We start from the raw sequence: 19,005 nt of genomic DNA, 5'->3' as shown, positions 1-19,005 counted from the left end.
GGTGCTCAGACTGGCCTCAAACTCCTTGGCTTAAGCAGTCCTTTCCCTGCCTCAGTCACCCAAGTAGCTAAGACTTCAGGCATAGGGGTGCCACACCACCCAACTTTCACTTTCTTCTTTTTTGAGACGGAGACTTGCTCTGTCGCCCAGGCTGGGGTGCAATGGTGTGATCTCAGCTCACTGCAACCTCTGCCTCCCAGTCCAAGCAATTCTCCTGCCTCAGACTCCGAAGTAGCTGGGATTACAGGTGCGCATGACCATGCCCAGTTAATTTTTGTATTTTTTTAGTAGACACGGGGGTTCACCATGTTGGTGAGTCTGGTCTCGAACTCCTGACCTTGTGATCTGCCCGCCTTGGCCATTGAAAGTGCTGGGATTACAGGCGTGAGCAACTGCGTCCAGCCCACTTTCTTCTTTCTAATGCGGGTTTTACTTGCTCTTCTTTTTCCAGCTTCTTAAAGGTGAGAACTTGGGCCACTGACTTAGATAGATCTTTGGTGTTTAATAATCTCAGCTATAAATATTCTTAGATTATCCCACAAATTTCTATGTGTTTTCATTTTTATTCATTTCAAAGTATTTTCTAATTTGATTTTTGGGAATTCATCTTTTACTTATGAATTATTTAGAAGTGCATTATTTAATTTCCACATACTTAGAGAATTTCGTAACTTGTGTTACTGAATTCTAATTTAATTCTATTGTAGTCTGAAAATATATTCTGCATGAGTTTAATCTTTTAAAACGTATCAAGACATTTGATTACCCAGAATAGGATGGTATCCTGGTATAATTCCACATGCACTTCAAAAGAATATGAGGAAAATGTGTTTTTTTTTTTTTTTTTTTTTGGATACAGAGTCTTGCTCTGTCGCCCAGGCTGGAGTGCAGTGGTGCAATCTCGGCTTACTGAAAGTTCTAAGTTCTGCCTCCCGGGTTCACATCATTCTCCTGCCTCAGCCTTCTGAGTAGCTGAGACTACAGGCAGCCGCCACCACGCCCCGGCTAAAATTTGTTCTTTATGAGACTCTATCCCATGTATATTAGCCCTCTTGATATTGTACCAGAGGTCACTAAAGTTTCATTTTTTTTTTTTTTTTTTTTGAGACGAAGTCTTGCTCTGTCGCTCAGGCTGGAGTGCAGTGGCCAGATCTTAGCTCACTGCAAGCTCCGCCTCCCGGGTTTACGCCATTCTCCTGCCTCAGCCTCCTGAGTAGCTGGGATTACAGGCGCCCGCCACCTCGCCCAGCTAGTTTTTTGTATTTTTTAGTAGAGACGGGGTTTCACCGGGTTAGCCAGGATGGTCTCGATCTCCTGACCTCATGATCCGCCCGTCTCAGCCTCCCAAAGTGCTGGGATTACAGGTTTGAGCCACCACGCCCGGCCCTCATTCATTTTTTTAGTCAATTTTTTATTCCACTCTGTACTTCATTTTGGATAACTTTTATTTGTATTTCTCCAAGTCTAGTAATCTTTTCTTCCGTAGGATATAATCTGCTGTTACATCATTTAGTGAAATTTTCATTTCAGATATTGCATTTTTCATCTATAGAAGTTGCATTTGATTTTTTTTAAAGAGATGAAGTCTCCTTATGTTGTCCAGGTTGCAGAACAGTGGCTGTTCACAGGTGCAGTTATATTACACTACATCCTTGAACTCCTAGCCTCAAACTATCCTCTCTCCTCAGCTTCCAGAGTAACTGGGACTACACGCACATGCCACCATGCCTGGCGGATTTTTTAATATCTTTCGTTTCTATCCTTCCTATGTTCACATTTTCCTTTAAATTATCAAAAATAGCTCATTTAGTATCAATTATACCCCATGTTGTTGCTGTGGCAGTTTCCACTGATTTTTCTTCTGCTGAGTCATATTTTCTTGCTTCTTGGCAAGCCTATTAATTTTTTACAGGATGCTAGATAGTTTAATGTTACATTGTTAGGATTTTGTTGTCTTCCTTTAAAAAATGTTGAAGTCAAAAAAACTGGAACATTCGTACACTGTTGATGGGAATGTAAAATGGTACACTATTGTGGAAAACAGTAGGGCAATCCATCAAAAAATTAAGAATAGAATTACCATATAATCCAGGAATTCCACCTGTGGGTATATACCAAAAAGAACTGAAAGCAGGGTCTGGAAGAGGTATCTGTTCACCAGTGCTCATAGCAGTATTATTCACAAATGGCCAAAAGTTGGTAGCAACCCAAGCAACCATTTATAAACCAACAACAATAAACAAAATGTGGTAAAAGATACAAAGGAATATTATTCAGCCTTAAAAGGGAAGGCAATTCTGACACATGCTAAAAAATGGATAAACCCTGGCTGGGCACAGTGGCTCACGCCTGTAATCCCAGCACTTTGGGAGGCCAAGGCGGGTGGATCACCTTAGGTCAGGAGTTCGAGACCAGCATGACAAACATGGAGAAACCCAGTCTCTACTGAAAATACAAAATTAGCTGGGTGTGGTGGTGCATGCCTGTAATCCCAGCTACTCAGGAGGCTAAGGCAGGAGAATCCCATGAACCCAGGAGGTGGAGGTTGCAGTGAGCTGAGATCTCTCCATTGCACTGCAGTCTGGGCAACAAGAGTGAAACTCCATCTCAAAAATAAATAAATAAATAAACCCTGAGGACCTTATGCTAAGTTAAGCAAGCCAGTCATAAAAACACAAACACCGTGGCCGGGCGCGGTGGCTCAAGCCTGTAATCCCAGCATTTTGGGAGGCTGAGACGGGCGAATCACGAGGTCAGGAGATCGAGACCATCCTGGCTAACACGGTGAAACCCCGTCTCTACTAAAAAATACAAAAAACTAGTCGGGCGAGGTGGCAGGCGCCTGTAGTCCTAGCTACTCGGGAGGCTGAGGCAGGAGAATGGCGTAAACCCGGGAGGCGGAGCTTGCAGTGAGCTGAGATCCGGCCACTGCACTCCAGCCCGGGCGACAGAGCGAGACTCCGTCTCAAAAAAAAAAAAAAAAAAAAAAAAAACACCGTATGGTTCCACTTTAGTGGGTGATCGCCAGAGACTGAAAGGACAGGGGAATATGAAGTTCTTATTTAATGGATATAGAGTTTCTGTTTTGCAAGATGAAAAAATTACGGAGATTGGTTGCACAATAATGTAAATGTACTTAACACTAGTGAACTAACTGTACACTTAGAAATGGGGAGTCTAGGCCAGGCGTGGTGGCTCATGCCTGTAATCCCAGCGCTTTGGGAGGCCAAAGCTGGCAGATCACCTGAGGTCAGGAGTTCCAGACCAGCCTGGCCAGCATGGCAAAGCCCTGTCCCTACTAAAAATACAAAATATGGCTGGCATGGTGGCGGAAACCTGTAATCCCAGTTACTTGGAGGCTGAGGCAGGAGAATCACTTGAACTTGGGGGACAGAGGTTGCAGTGAAACGAGATCATGCCACTGTACTCCAGCCTGGGAAATAGGAGCAAGACTGTCTGAAAAAAAAAAAAAAAAAGAAATGGGGAGTCTAGCTGTGTCTCCTAGGCTGGAGTGCACTGGCGTGATAGCTCACTGCAGCCTCCGCCTCCCAAGTTCATGTGATTCTCCTGCCTCAGACTCCTGAGTAGCTGGGACTACAGGCATGTGTCACCATGGCTGGTTAATTTTTATATTTTTAGTAGAGATATGGTTTCACCGTGTTGGCCATACTGGTCTTGAACTCCTGACCTCACAAGATCTGCCCGCCTCGGCCTCCCAAAGTGCTGGAATTACAGACGTGAGCCACCGCACATGGCTTTAGAAATGGTTAAGACAGTAAATTTTTTTTTGGGGGGGACAGAATCTCACTCTGTCACCCAGACTAGAATGCAGTGGCGTGATCTTGGCTCACTGCAACCTCCACCTCCTGGGTTCAAGTGATTCTCATGCTTCAACCTCCTGAGTAGCGGGGATTACAAGCGCCCACCATCATGCCTGGCTAATTTTTGTACTTTTAGTAAAGACAGGGTTTTGCCATGTTGGCCAGGCTGGTCTTGAACTCCTGACCTCAGGTGATCTGCCCGCCTCGGCCGCCCAAAGCGCTGGGATTACAGGTGTGACCAACCGCCGGGCGCGGTGGCTCAAGCCTGTAATCCCAGCACTTTGGGAGGCCGAGACGGGCGGATCACGAGGTCAGGAGATCAAGACCATCCTGGCTAACCCGGTGAAACCCCGTCTCTACTAAAAAATACAAAAAACTAGCCAGGCAAGGTGGCGGGCGCCTGTAGTCCCAGCTACTCGGGAGGCTGAGGCAGGAGAATGGCGTAAACCCGGGAGGCGGAGCTTGCAGTAAGCTGAGATCGGGCCATTGCACTCCAGCCTGGGCGACAGAACGAGACTCCATCTCAAAAAAAAAAAAAAACAGGTGTGACCAACCGTGTCCTGCCGGTAAATTTTATATTATCTGTATTTTGCCACAATTAAAACAAAATTTTGTTTTTTCACAATTAAAATGTTTTTAAATGTTGAACTTTGTTTTAAAAATCAGTTACTTGGGCCGGGCGCGGTGGCTCAAGCCTGTAATCCCAGCACTTTGGGAGGCCGAGACGGGTGGATCATGAGGTCAGGAGATCGAGACCATCCTGGCTAATGCGGTGAAACCCCGTCTCTACTAAAAAATACAAAAAACTAGCCGGGCGACGAGGCGGGCGCCTGTAGTCCCAGCTACTCGGGAGGCTGAGACAGGAGAATGGCGTGAACCCGGGAGGCGGAGCTTGCAGTGAGCTGAGAGCCGGCCACTGCACTCCAGCCTGGGCGGCAGAGCAAGACTCCGTCTCAAAAAAAAAAAAAAAAAAAAAAAAAAAAAATCAGTTACTTGTAGAACAGTTTGACAGTTTGATTCCTCGAACCCTGTTTTAAATCATTACTAGGGTCTAGTGTAATCTTCATTCCAGAGATACTTTAGTCCTGCTAAGGTGTAACCTTTTTTTTTTTTTCTTTTTGAAACAGGGTCTTGCTCTGTTGCCCAGGCTGGAGTGCAGTGGCATGATCTTGGGTTCACAACTTCTGACTCCTGGGTTCAAGCAATTCTCCTGCCTCAGCCTCCCAAGTAGCTGGGACTACAGGCGTGTGTGACCATGTCTGGCTAATTTTTATGTGTTTTTAGTAGAGATGGGGTTTTGCCATGTTGGCCAGGCTGCCCTCAAACTCCTGGTCTCAAGTGATCTACTCGCCTTGGTCTCCCAATGTGCTGGGATAACAGGCGTGAGCCACCACGTCTGGCCAAGATGTAATCTTTATGGGGGACTTCACAATTGTCCCCAAGGACCCTACAGTTGGTAGTCAGAGTTCAAATGTCTCGTGCCAAATGTAAACCTTAGGAATTTTTCATATACAACGCCCTAGTTTTTCTTAGGGCGTTTTTTTGGAGTTTCACTCTATGCGAGGAGGGCCTAGTACTCAGCAAAGATTTAAGACAACTCATCACATGCGGCTAAACAGACCAGGCAGGGTGGCTCATGCCTGTAATCCCAGCACTTTGGGGGGCCAAGGCAGGCAGATCATCTGTGGTTAGGAGTTCAAGAACAGCCTGGCTAACATGGCAAAACCCTGCCCCTACTAAAAATACAAAACTTAGCCAGGCATGGTAGCTCACACCTATAGTACCAACTTCTGTGGAGGTCGAGTCAGGAGAATCACTTGAACCCAGGAGGCGGAGGCTGCACTGAGCCATGATCATGCCACTGCACTCCAGCCCGGGTGACACAGCAAGACTCTGTCCCATAAAAAAGAAAAAATGTGGCTAAACGCCTTTGCAATCTTTTTTTTTTAAGTTTTACCACTATACCCTGTCTCCCTTGTATATGACCTAATTCTCATTCTATACCCTCATAATAATGGCAGAAGGGCCAACAGTAGCAACAGTAACAACAGAAGTTACCATTTACGGCTGGGTGCAATGCCTCACGCCTCTAATCCTAGCACCTTGGGAGGCCAAGGCAGGTGGATCACCTGAGGTCAGGAGTTCAAGATAGCCTGGCCAACATAGTGAAACCCCATCTCTACTAAAAATGTAAGAATTAGCTGATGTGGTGGTGCACGTCTGTAGTCCCAGCTACTCGGGAGGCTGAGGTAGGAGAAACTCTAGAACCTGGGAGGTGGAGGCTGCACTGAGCCGAGACTGCACCATTGCACTCTAGCCTGGGCAACAGAGGGAGACTGCGTGTCAAAAAAAAAAAAACAAAAAAGGCTGGGCACAGTGGCTCATGCCTGTAATTCCAGCACTTTGGGAGGCTGAGGCGGGCAGATTACAAGGTCAGGAGATGGAGACCATCCTGGCTAACACAATGAAACCCCATCTCTACTAAAAATACAAAAAGAAATTAGCGCGGTGTGGTGGCAGGCACCTGTAGTCCCAGCTACTCGGGAGGCTAAGGCAGGAGAATGGCATGAACCAAGGAGGTGGAGCTTGCAGTGAGCTCAGATGGCACCACTGCACTCCAGCCTGGGCAACAGAGTGAGACTCCATCTCAAAAAAAAAAAAAAAAAAAAAAAAGAAGTTACTATTTACTCAAAAACTAATTCAGTGATAAAAATTTCCTATCCATTTACTCTAATTCCCACTAGTCTGCAAGATAAATAGAAGTAGCCTCATGTTACAGACAAGAAAGCAATGGGTTTAATGGTTTGCGTAACTTCTGTAAGGTTACACAATATTGCTAAATATGAATCAACTACATCTAAGTCAAAGTACATAGTTTTCCTATTACATCAAAATGCCTTCTCCTCTTCTCCCACTTACCTCTTTAGTCATGGCATATATATGATGTCTGTTAAGCCTCAATACAAAGTTTATGGAAGCATTTTCTGATTAACTTTCCATCATTTCAGCATTCAGTTATGTGTAGAATAATACTATACAGGCCAGGAGTGGCAGCTCACGCCTGTAATCCCAGCACTTTCGGAGGCCGAGGTGGGCAGATCACTTGAGGTCAGGAGTTAGAGACCAGCCTGGCCAACATGGTGAAAACCCATCTCTACTAAAACTACAAAAATTAGGCAGGCATGTGGTGGCATGTCCCTTTAATCCCAGCTACAAAAGAGGCTGAGGCAGGAGAATCGCATGAACTCAGGAGGTGGAGGTTGCAGTGAGCTGAGATCACGACACTGCACTCCAGCCTGGGTGACAAGAGCGAGACTCTGTCAAAAAAATAAAAATGAAAAATAAATTTCTGTAAAATCACTAGCATATTTTATTGTTGCTCTCAAGATAAACTGATCTTAACATAAGTTCCTTGGTATTAGGGAATGTCTCTTACAGTCTTTTGGCTTAATATAGTAGTTGAATTTGGTAGCCTGAATATAGTAGTTGCTCAATAATAAAATTATAAAAGAACTACCTCTCTCATCAATGTAACAGTATTTGTAAACCAGCTATAAAAAGATGAAATGATTCTGTGAAACACTATTGAAGGGCTTTACATTCTCTAGAATGTGAAAATTACCATGGATTTGGGTCCTAATTATAAAAATCTTCAGTTACGTCAAATACCTGAGAAATGAGCAGACAGACATAAATATCTTAAAAGCTACAAATACTAAAAAAAGACCTAAGAGAGATATAAACTTTAACAGAGTACTTGCAAATACTCATTTCAGAAATGAAAAGCTATCCTCATATTACGTCCTAAAGACCTAATAAGATAATAAAAACCTCCAGAAAAGGCTTAGATTTTACTCATCAATAATAATTTTGTTACTATGGGCTCCTGATATGCATAATAACAACTACAGCTTTCAGTAAAATCATATACTGTTAGTATATTACCGCTTTGGATTTATCTCAAAAACAGGGAATTCAGTTCAAGGATGGGCCTTGAGGCATCTTATCCAAAATGCAAATTGCTTTTTGTTTCTACAGTTATTTACATACCTCGGTTTACTAAACAGATGGTTTCTGGAGGTATGGTGTTCCTTTGACTATACCTAGAAGGTTAGGACATGATTCTGGTTTACTTCTTTGCCTTTAAAAACTGCAAAATAAAGGCTGTCATTCCCTGTGTTGCTACAATATATGAGAACGCTAGGTCAACCAAAATTGTGAATATAGTGATTTTGAAAGCTCAGGTTTATATTTAATGGCGATTCTCCACAGTATTTGCATTTGGTTCTGCAATGCAACTGGGAAGACTACCAACCTATGACAAATTTTATTTTAACTTTTTTCTGGGTCTGACAAGCAATATAAATCTGTAGGAGAGGCAGAGAATGAGTAAGAGCTTGTGGTCAGGAACTCCTTCGTTTTCTTGCTCCTTTCAAAGCCAAAACTAAAACAAGAAACTATCCTTTTCTGTGATAGGTTTATTTTTTATTTTCCCGTACACTGTTAAGTGTCACCTTTTGGGGGTTCCAACTTTATGCATGGAAGTCTGATGTGGTCTTCTGTTCTACTAGAGTCCTAGGCTCTGTCTTTTGTCTCTTGCAGCTGGATATGATCCAATTACCAGACTCCCAGCCACCAGGGATCAAGCAGATGTCAAGCAGCTCTAACGCTCTTTATCTCTGTTGAATTGAACTTTCTGAAGTTTCTGGTTTCCTATTTAGTTACTTCAAAGTTCAGTCATCCTGTAAGAAATGTTGTCCATGCATTTTTAGGTTTTAGATAACAAGGTGTTTGCTCTGCACACCTAATCTACCACATTGCTGGAAATAAAGAGCTCTAATTTATTTCAATGCTACCTGAATTTTAAGTTTCCTTTCCCTCTTTCAAGCTCCAAACTTTCACATTCTCAGACTATTTTTTCTTATCTTCTCAATCATTTGACACTTTCTGATCGAACGCTTTTTGACCACTTTGTGACATCTAATGTTGACTAATCTGTTCCACTCTGAAGTCTTGTTCAGGCTTCTGTGACATATACGGTTTGATGTTTCATATTTAAGTCTCCTTCGCGAAACATCTTTTCTTCCACTTCCCTCTGAAATGCTCAAGTTTCTTAGGTCTCCGTCCCCGTCACCTCACTTAACACGTTCTCCCTGGGTGATCTCTTTCACTGCCAAATTCAAGTTCATATATATACTGGTAGATATCTACCACAGATGTCTCTCTCTCAGTATAAACCACTGCTTCTAACAGTCTATTCAATATCTCTACCTAAATAGGCTAAAGACAGTCCACATTTAATATATTCAAATCTGAAGCCATTATCTACTCTGCCTGCATGCATCTGCCACACTCCATTCTTCATATTGTAACGTTGTAGCATTTTTTAAACATACACACATGATAGACTATCTTATTACTTATAAATATTTGCTATCCAGCCCCTACTGCCAAAAGGATTATACTTTCTGGTCCCATTGACACAAGACTTAACCACATGACTTGCTTTGGCACTGAAACTGAGAAGTAACATTTAATGCAGAAATTTTAACAGTTAGTGCTTTACTATTGCCCTTTCCCCTTTACCAGAAGACAAGCAACATTCCAGGTACAGGTTCTCTGTTAGTCAGGGTCCTAGAGGGAAGGCAACATGGAGTGGACTCTTGATGGTCACACAGCATGAACAAAAAATAAGCCTTCGTTGTTTTAAGCCACTGAGATTTGGGGATCATTTTTTTAACACTGTAAGACCTATCCTATTCTTACTGATAGAGCATATCAAATAATTTATCTTCCTTGTTAGAAATTGTTCAGTAGTTCCCAATTGCATATACAATGAAGTTCCAACTCCTTTGAACGAAAAAAAAATACCATATGTGATATAGTCCCCATTATTACTTTTACAATCTCCTTTTCCAACCACCATCATCACCACTTATGTACATTAGTCATATCCAACAATGGGTTATTCTTCAAAAACACTATGCTATTTCACGGTTTTCTAACTTTCTTCGAAAGTGCTGTTGTTACTGTGCTAAATACATTATTACCCTTTACGTTGTCCCACTTGCCTACTTAAGTAAATTCAATATATAGTAGTGCATGTGTGACTTATTCAGTGATACCTTCTTTAGTCATTTCAAGTGGTTAGTGCTTGAATTTCTCTGTGTCATAGCATTTTGTACACTGCTCTGTTACAGAATTTAATACATTGCTTTATATGTCTGAATTATTGAGGGCAGTAACTTAATCTTATACGTGTTTGTATTTCCAGGGCTCACTACTCACAGCAACCCTCAATAGAAATCTAATTCAATGAACAGAATAGTCTCATTGCAAAAGAAACATTGTGAATTTAGATATTCTTTCTTTTGTTTACAAAAGTAAAATATTTTGGTGATTTTCAACACTGATATGTCCCTTATCAAAATCTCATTCACTTGCTTAGGGGTTGATGAACTTTTTTTGTAAAAGGTCAGAGAGTAAACATTTTAGGCTTTTGAGGACATATATAATGCCTGCCTCATATTATTCTTCATCTTTTCCCCATAAGCCTTTAAAAACCTAAAAATAATTCTTAGCTTGAGGGCTACACAAAAACAGGCCTTGGACTGCATTTGGCCCATAGGCTGTGATGTTTCCTTACCCTGGTCTAGGTAAACATAAGAGAAATTAAGTCATTTCTTGTTAGACTGTAAAAGTCTCTCCATGGCAGTATAAAAACAAAGCACCAAGAGAGACACAACTGTCACTGCTGCCAAGAGGAAAACTGGACTAACAAAGAGCTTCTAAAGATAATCATCAACTAAATTCAACAAATACCATACTGATACAATTTGAAAGGCCTTCTACTTCTTCAAAGACCTAGAGATAGAAAGGGAGGAGATAATGTCACTTCCTTGTTTAAGTTTCCACAACTTCCAACTTTGTTTAAGACTCTACATCACTAGTTCTCTACTACGTTTCCAGCCTCATATTAAAAAACCATCTTTGGCTGGATGCGGTGGCTCATGCCTGTAATCCCAGCACTTTGGGAGGCCGAGGCAGACAGATCACCTGAGGTCAGGAGTTCGAGACCAGCCTGGCCAACATGGCGAATTTTAGTCTCTACTAAAAATACAAAAAAATTCGCCGGGCATGATGGTGGGCACCTGTAATCCCAGCTGCTCAGGAGGCTGAGGCAAGAGAATCACTTGAACTCAGGAGTCAGTGGTTGCAGTGAGCCGAGATTGCACCACTGTACTCCAGCCTGGGCGACAGAAGGGGACTCATCTCAAAACCAACCAACCAACCTTTAGTCTGACCACACTGGCTTTTCGATTTATTTTTCTGAACACTCTAAATTCTCTTTAATGTATTCCTCACTATCTGGAATTAATCTATCACTCTCCATCTCTCCTAGTAAAATTAATAAATTAAAAAAAATCATTCCTTACTCTTTCACCATCAGGAAAAGGCAGAAGACAGGTATAAATCATCCTTTTTTTTTTTTTTTTTTTGGTAACCACACAAACTATCCATAAAGAGAAAATTGGAAGCATACCCTAAACTGCTGTACAAATTATACAAATATGTTATATGTATTAATGGGGTGTAAATATATAAATATCAGCAATTAAGAAGTTTAAAAATAACTATTAATAGAGGCTCTCAATTATTTTGCATATCCCTAGAAATTTGTGAATGCTACTTTGAAAATTACTAGTTTACTAAACAATTTTTTTTTTTTCAGACAGAGTCTCACTCTGTCACCCAGGCTGGAGTGCAGTGGAGTGAGCTCCGCTCACTGCAACCTCCGCCTCCCAGGTTCAAGAGATTCTCCTGCCTCAGCCTCCCAAGTAGCTGGGATTACTGGCACACGCCACGATGCCTGGCTAATTTTTGTATTTTTAGTACAGATGGGGTTTCACTATGTTGAACAGGGTGGTCTCGAACTCCTGATTTCAGGTGATCCACCCACCTCAGCCTCTCAAAGGGATGGGATTACAGGCATGATCCACTGTGCCCAGCCTTAAGCAATTTTATATACATCTAAATCTTTATTAAATAGCTATAATCCACATTCCCCTATTATTCCCAACACATACTTTTACTTTAATCTACTTTAACTCAACTTTGTAAAGGGGAAGACGACTACATTGTTTCAATGTACATTATTGATTCTCACATATGAAGTCTACTGTTTCAACTCCTTTGAATGAAAAAAAAATACCATATATGATTCAGTTCCCATTATTTTTTCTATAATATTATAACTCCTTATTCACAAATAACAAATGGGAAACTATCTTGAAAATCTGGTAAAACAAATAGCACTAGCCTGTTGAAGAAGTACTCTCAGATGAAGACCTTTTCCGGGTAGGGCTACAATTTGTGCTCTCTGATGGCCGCTGGGAGGGTTTATCAGAGGTTGGCTGGGAGCCTGGAGAAAAAGAAAAAGATAGAAATAATAGGAAAATTCAAGTCTAAAAATAATGCGAAACCATCTTTTGTTAGAACTTGTTACAGTTTAGTTGTTGCCACTGTCATTCCCTGTAATAATATGACTTGTAACCCGACATTAGGAGGAAAATAAGCAGAGGACAAACCACGCTATATGTTGTTGTCAGAAGTTCACAGGTACTATATACATAATTTCTCCTGTTACATTCACAGAGGAAAAATTAATTTTAATGGAAGAATAAACAATATATGATTTAGCTTTCATGTGTTACTAGCATAAAACATTATTTAAAATATTGATAAAAATTACTAACAATATTTTAACCAAATCTGTTTTGGATTATTAAAATTCATCATATAAACTGACAAAATTTACAATGTAATTTATCAAAAAGTTGATGTGAGGGCCCAGCGCGGTGGCTCACGCCTATAATCCCAGTACTTTGGGAGGCTGAGGCGGGCGGATCACAAGGTCAAGAGTTTGACACCAGCCTGGCCAACATGGTGAAACCTTGCCTCTACTAAGAATACAAAAACCAGCCAGGCATGGCGGCACATGCCTGTAATCTCAGCTACTCAGGGAGGCTGAGACAGGAGAATCGCTTCGACCTGGGAGGCAGAGGTTGCAGTGAGCTGAGATCGCCCCATTAGCCTGGGCAACAGAGCAAGACTCTGTCTAAAAAAAAAAAGTTGATGTGAGAAAAGCAGGTCCAACCTGAGCACTTCATTTAAGAGAATGAGATCCTCTTAAATATAAAGGATCAAGCCAGGCATGGTGGTTCATGCCTGTAATCCCAGCACTTTGGAAGGCCAAGGTGGGTGGATCACCTGAGGTCAGGAGTTCAAGAACAGCCTGGCCAACATGGTGAAACCCTATCTCTACAAAAATACAAAAATTAGCCAGGCATGATGGCGGGTGCCTGTAATCCCAGCTACTTGGGAGGTTGAGGTGGGAAAACTGCTTGAACCCGGGAGGTGGAGGTTGCAGTGAGCCGATATCACCCCATTGCACTCTAGCTTGGGCGACACAGCAAGACTCCATTTCAAAAAAAAGAAAAAAATAAAGAAGTAAAAGGCTCAAACCTTAAACCCACACATCCTATCCAATTCACAGAAATTATTTTCAGATTCTATGTTTTTCCTCCTTTTGCAAATTCTAGAAAACTGATAATTTATCCATGAAATAGTCTCTTTTAAAGCTATACACTTAAGGATCCTTGGCTATATACATAAAAGCTTATGAAGACAAAGAAACTCAATTTCCTTTCAAAAACTTTCATACTTTTAGCAAAACCCCAAATCTATACAGCATAATACATCGCCTGCTCAAAAGAAAAGTATGTTCTTGATGTAAGATTATTTTCCTGAATAAAATATACTTGATTCTTATATTGGATTCCTTATAATCTAAAATGCCAGCTATTAAGAGTTGATAATGAATGTCTATCTCATGTTTGTCAAAAAACTAGTAATCTGAAATGCTTATTTATGGGAAAAAATTATAAATAAAAAAACTTACATGTAACTGGAGCCACAAGAGGTACAAGAAATCAAAAAGCTGAAGATTTTCAAGATCTGCCTCTAAACGAAAGTTAACTCCTAAAAGATTTGATTAATTCTCTGAAGGACAACTTAGGGTCAGAAGAACTGAACAGAGCTAAGTTGCTGTTTCCTTTTCTCTAAGAGAAATAGACCATGAGCCTTGTTTTAATTAAGTAGCATCTTAAATCACATTGCTGTAAATAGTCTTTTAGCAGGATATGGGAAACACTGCTCAGGTGAGATGTAAGACTATATGCTGTCATTCAAGAGTAACAGGTTACATTTTTTTAAGAAAATTGATGTGATAGTACATCCTACTTCTGAAACACAATGATGACTGATGTAGACCTATTCAAGAAGCAAGATTGTTTATTGCTGAATCTTAACAACAGATACGAGACAGATTTTTAAATCCAACAGTATAATAAATCACCCTCGAGTGTGGTTGAGAGATTTCCACTAAATAACTAAATATCACAATGAAACATCTAAGAAATAAAAAGCCCAGGCATCAGTGAAGACATAACTTTAAGTATTAATACTGAAAACTTCATATACAGACAGATACATATTTCCTACCCAACACATGGTCAAAACAGAAGACAATAGTGGTCAAGAAGCCTGAGATAATAGTCAACTCTATCACCATTCCTGATCATGGATTAAGTACTAAGAAAAGAGGGGTTTGAAGGCACTTTTTTTCTTTTTGGGAGATGGACTCCCTCTGTCTACCAGGCTGGAGAGCAGTGGTACAATCTGGGCTCACTGAAACCTCTGCCTCCCAGGTTCAAGTGTTTCTCCTGCCTCAGCCTCCTGAGTAGCTGAGATTACGGGCATGGGCCACCATGCCCGGGTAATTTTTGTATTTTTAGTAGAGACGGGGTTCCATCATGTTGGCCACGCTGGTGTCGAACTCCTTACCTCAAGTGATCCGCCCGCCTCAGCCTCCCAAAGTGCTGGGATTACAGGCATGAGCCCCTGCGCCCAGCCTTAAGAGCACTTTTTATATAAAGTCTTTTCTCTCAGTCATAAACTAACATTTATTAAGCGAGTGTAGTTTATATGCTTGGTACTATGCTAGATATTGTGAAGGTAGGGGGAAGAAGTCTACAAACGGTGTAATGGTCTCTGCCCTCAAGGAGCTTATTAATCATCGTGTATATCATCATGAATTACATTTTAGGTGACACTTGTGCCATCCATTCTTGAGTTCCATCTTCAGTTCTTAGGCTATTTAGTAATGTTTCCTAAATTTCTTGGTCATCTTCAAGAAAGTCTTGATGAAGGCTTCAACTGTACCTTTGATTATCAGGATATCCTGAGAATCACCCTGCCTGGCCTCACCAACCTCAGGGTAAAAAGAGGGTACAGGCACATTCTTCAAAGCTCCTTCTTATGGTGGCATCTGGAGTTTCAGAGGAGGCAGTGGGAGATGGGATGGGGGTCAGATCCATGGAGATCATTATTGACAGGATTGTACAGCAATTCCTGAGAAACTGAAACAATTGAGAGTGAGATGGCTTATTTAGCTCACTTAGCTTCTGAGCCATTTTTCATTTCCTGAAAGCAATGGAAGCCAGCAGCCTATTCTTAGGACTTAACGGAAGATTTGAGTAAAATTTAATTCAGGAAGGTTCTCATTTTTCATTTTTAAAAGTTTGAATTCCCTGTTCATACAGAGCAGAGCTATTCTTAACAATATTCCATATTTAAAAAGAATAAAGCTGTATCCTTGAGATACAGATCTCTAACGCTTGGTAATCATCAGCTCTAGCATCTCATTTCATTTAAAAGCAGTGTTCACAGAGGCAGTAATAAGATGAGGATAACTGAAAAAACATTACTTAATGATATAAAGCAACCAAGTTTAAGACTGGAAAGTGATGCTATCACTTATGTACAAGAAATAGCAACCAGTTAAAGATGTTCAAAGTATGTTAAAATTGGCCTAACGGTAGGAATCATATGAAATCTGCAAACATTATCTGTAACACTGCCAGGAATATACTGTTTTATAAACGCCAATTTGCAGTTGGGCTTCCAGGAAGAAGCAGATAATGCCCAGAGAACTACTATGTCCACTCAACAGACACCAATATACATTTATGTGTCCAAACCTAAAACATAATGCAGAGCAGAGTTGAGTGTGATACGGTGTTCAGTACATGGACTATGGAGTAAAGCATCCTGGCTTTGACTCCTGGCTCTGCTACAAATTAAACTAGAGAGAATCTACAAAAGTAAATGTGCCTGGACTCTTTTAATAAAGCTAAGTTACAGCATTGTTGTCAGTCCCAAAATGAGACAATGTAATCCAAAAATAATTTTATAAAATTCAAAATGTTTTATAAATATTAGTAGCTATTATCTATTAATTGACTCCTAGGTTTATCATGGAATTTTTAGATAGGCAGGTGCAGGAGCTCATGCCTGTAATCCCAGCACTTTGCTAGGCCGAGGTAGCCAGGTTGCTTGAGTTCAGGAGTTCAAGACTAGCCTGGGCAATATGGCAAAACTAGTGTCTACAAAAAAAAATAAAAATTAGCTGGGCAGGGTGGCGTATACCTGTAGTCCCAGTTACTTGAGAGGCTGAGGTGGGAAGATTGCTTGAGCCCAGGAGGTAGAGGCTTCAGCGAGCTGTGATCGCACCACTGTACTCCATCCTGGGCGACAGTGAGACCCTTGCCTCAATAATAATAATAATAATAGAAAGAAGAGCACTGAGTTATATCCAGTAGGGAGCTAGAACTAACCTATAACATCAAGCATTTACCTTAAACATAGAGTGAATCCAATTAAGAAGTACTACTCATATAGGTACCTCCAGGGCTGGTAGGTACTTGCAGGGTAGAAAAAAGTTACTGAGTGAATCTTCTAATTCACTGACTCTTCACCATAACTTTTGCAGAGTATGCCCAAGAGATGAGTCAGAACCAGAAGATGTCTGGCTTTCTGCTCAGTTTTTTCCCAAGGGAGAAAGTAGTTTTCTGCTTCCCCTACTTAGCTCTTTCCCTTGCTGTCTCCATCATGTGACAAATGTTTGCTCATGTCTCAAGAGTGGCCATTTTAGATCTGCCTGGAAGGATGTGTGGAGGCTCCCCAATCCACAAAGGACAAAGTTTATATGAATTCTAGTTCAAGAAAATCTGACACTTCCTCAAAGCATACACATAGAGAACACAATTGTAGATATCAAAGAGTTCTCATCATGTTTCATTTCAAAATACTATAAAGCAAAATAAGTACTTCAGAAGTGAATAAAGACTACAAATAGGAATTCCTCAGTTCACAATATTAGTGAGTAGACCACCACTGTGTGTCTCATCACTTGGATGATGACAACTTCAGAAATATGTTTAGAAATTCTACACACAAAGGCAGGAAGTAGAAATTATAGGTAAGCTGCAAAACAAAAACAAAAACAAAAGGACCTAAATAAAATTGGATTTCAGAATAAATATAAGTAGATTATTAAGGGAAATACTTTTTCTTCAGCTGGAAATAAAGGCCCTCATGTAAACAAGGCAGACTACTAAGGAGGAAGACAGAAAAAGAGAATACCATACATTGGAATAATACAGAGAAAATTAAGAATTAAAACCAAACTTGCAAATGTGAAGGAACATTGGAAGTGGTTTTAATTATAGACTCTCTGGATTTTATTTGGCCAGTATTTGATGAACTTTTGAAGATAAAGACAGGATTTACAGAAACATTTTTGTCAATTTAAACAAGAGGGGAAAGGTAGTACTTTTACAGCAAAACCGTAAGATGAAATCAGGGATACAAACTGTTGAAAGTTGAAAAAGCAAAAAAAGAATGTAACTGGATCATAAAGAAGATTATGAAAATCTTTATAATAAACACAAAATGAGCAGAAACCAAGAACCTGTTTTCAAATTGATTTGCCACAAAAAAACCTTGATTGACATTTCCATTGGAGGAACTAAAACAAATCAAAGATATATAAGGAATGCTACTTTTACAGATGCCTGGGTGTGAAGACAGAGTAAAACAGGCAAAGATAGCAGAATAGATAAAATTCTCACTGATAATAGCGTCTGCAGTGGTGGAAGCATCCCAAAGAAATCATGAGAATAAAGATTCAACTAACTACTCATTGAAGCCCTGAACATCCTAGCCTAGAAAAACAAGGAATTTCCCTGGTGTCAAACACAAATTAGCAAAAAAAAATACAGCGAATTAAATCAATAGTTGGTTGGACAAAACATATGTTTCTTTAGCCTAAGTTCACTATTAAAGCTTTTATAACTTAATATAGTATGAATTTTAGTCACTCTGTTTGGAGACCAACACTAAAGACACAAGTAACTAAGAAATCATTTGTATGAGTGGAATGTTTGATGACTGCAATGTTAGAAGTATCTTTGGGTGAATTATGGAAAAATAGATTAAGTATGCTAGTTTGGAAGAATGCTACGCAGTAGTCAGTTCTAAGATATTATCAATTTTAAAATAATTTTAAAAGTTTCTAACACTGAAATTGTTCCTTCCCACCAAAATTAAAACGTTATAAAAGTTTAGTTTTAAAAAAGATTCCTCTTCTGTCATTATTTGTAAGTCAAAGCTACTTGGGAATGTGTGTTAAACAATGACTGAACCAAAATTGGTTGTAATAAAAATGGCTACCATAGTAAAGGAATATGAACATAAAATACCAAACTATTTGAAAACTTCTGATCAAGTTTTTTTTTTTTTGTTCCCAGATTCAAGTTCTGAATCCTTTGGTATGGTTCACAGTTGACAGCCGCCTTGGAACCTTCTTGTGAACGAGCTGAATGCTAAGGTAAAAGCTGGGTCCACAATAAAAACAGCTGTTTTCAATTGTGGGAAATACAGAAAGTAATACATTTTATCTGATGCACCAACTAAATGCACTACAAGAGAGTACGACTCAGAGACTGTTTTGGCGATTTTTAAGCTAAAAAGTCTGTGTTTTGGCCGGGTGTTGCCTATAATCCCAGCACTTTGGGAGACTGAGGCAGGCGGATCACAAGGTCAGGAGATTGAGATCATCCTGGCTAACACTGTGAAACCCTGTCTCTACTAAAAATACAAAAAAGCCGGGCGTGGTGGCAGGCACCTGTAGTCCCAGCTACATGGGAAGCTGAGGCAAGAGAATGGCATTAACCCGGGAGGCGGAGCTTGCAGTAAGCCAGGATAGCACCACTGCACTCCA

At 40.4% G+C, this 19,005-nt stretch overlaps 1 protein-coding gene across 5 annotated transcripts in view; it reads right to left on the bottom strand.

Moving 5' to 3' along the window:
• Positions 1-19,005, bottom strand: part of ASH1L (ASH1 like histone lysine methyltransferase) — a 226,326-nt gene that overhangs the window by 111,198 nt on the left and 96,123 nt on the right. For 4 of the 5 annotated variants that reach the window (XM_030937140.1, XM_030937139.1, XM_030937143.1 and 1 more), the window contains one exon: positions 12,142-12,243. The exons of the other annotated variant lie outside the window; for it this stretch is intronic. In XM_030937140.1, coding sequence (XP_030793000.1) covers positions 12,142-12,243 — 102 coding nt within the window. The remainder of the gene's footprint in view (positions 1-12,141; positions 12,244-19,005) is intronic. 5 annotated transcript variants of the gene reach the window in all.

This window comes from Rhinopithecus roxellana, chromosome 8, assembly GCF_007565055.1.
Source record: "Rhinopithecus roxellana isolate Shanxi Qingling chromosome 8, ASM756505v1, whole genome shotgun sequence".
In the NCBI taxonomy this organism is placed as follows: Eukaryota; Metazoa; Chordata; class Mammalia; order Primates; family Cercopithecidae; genus Rhinopithecus; species Rhinopithecus roxellana.
Note: the sequence above shows the minus strand (reverse complement) of the source record. Positions and strands in the feature narration are given on the sequence as shown.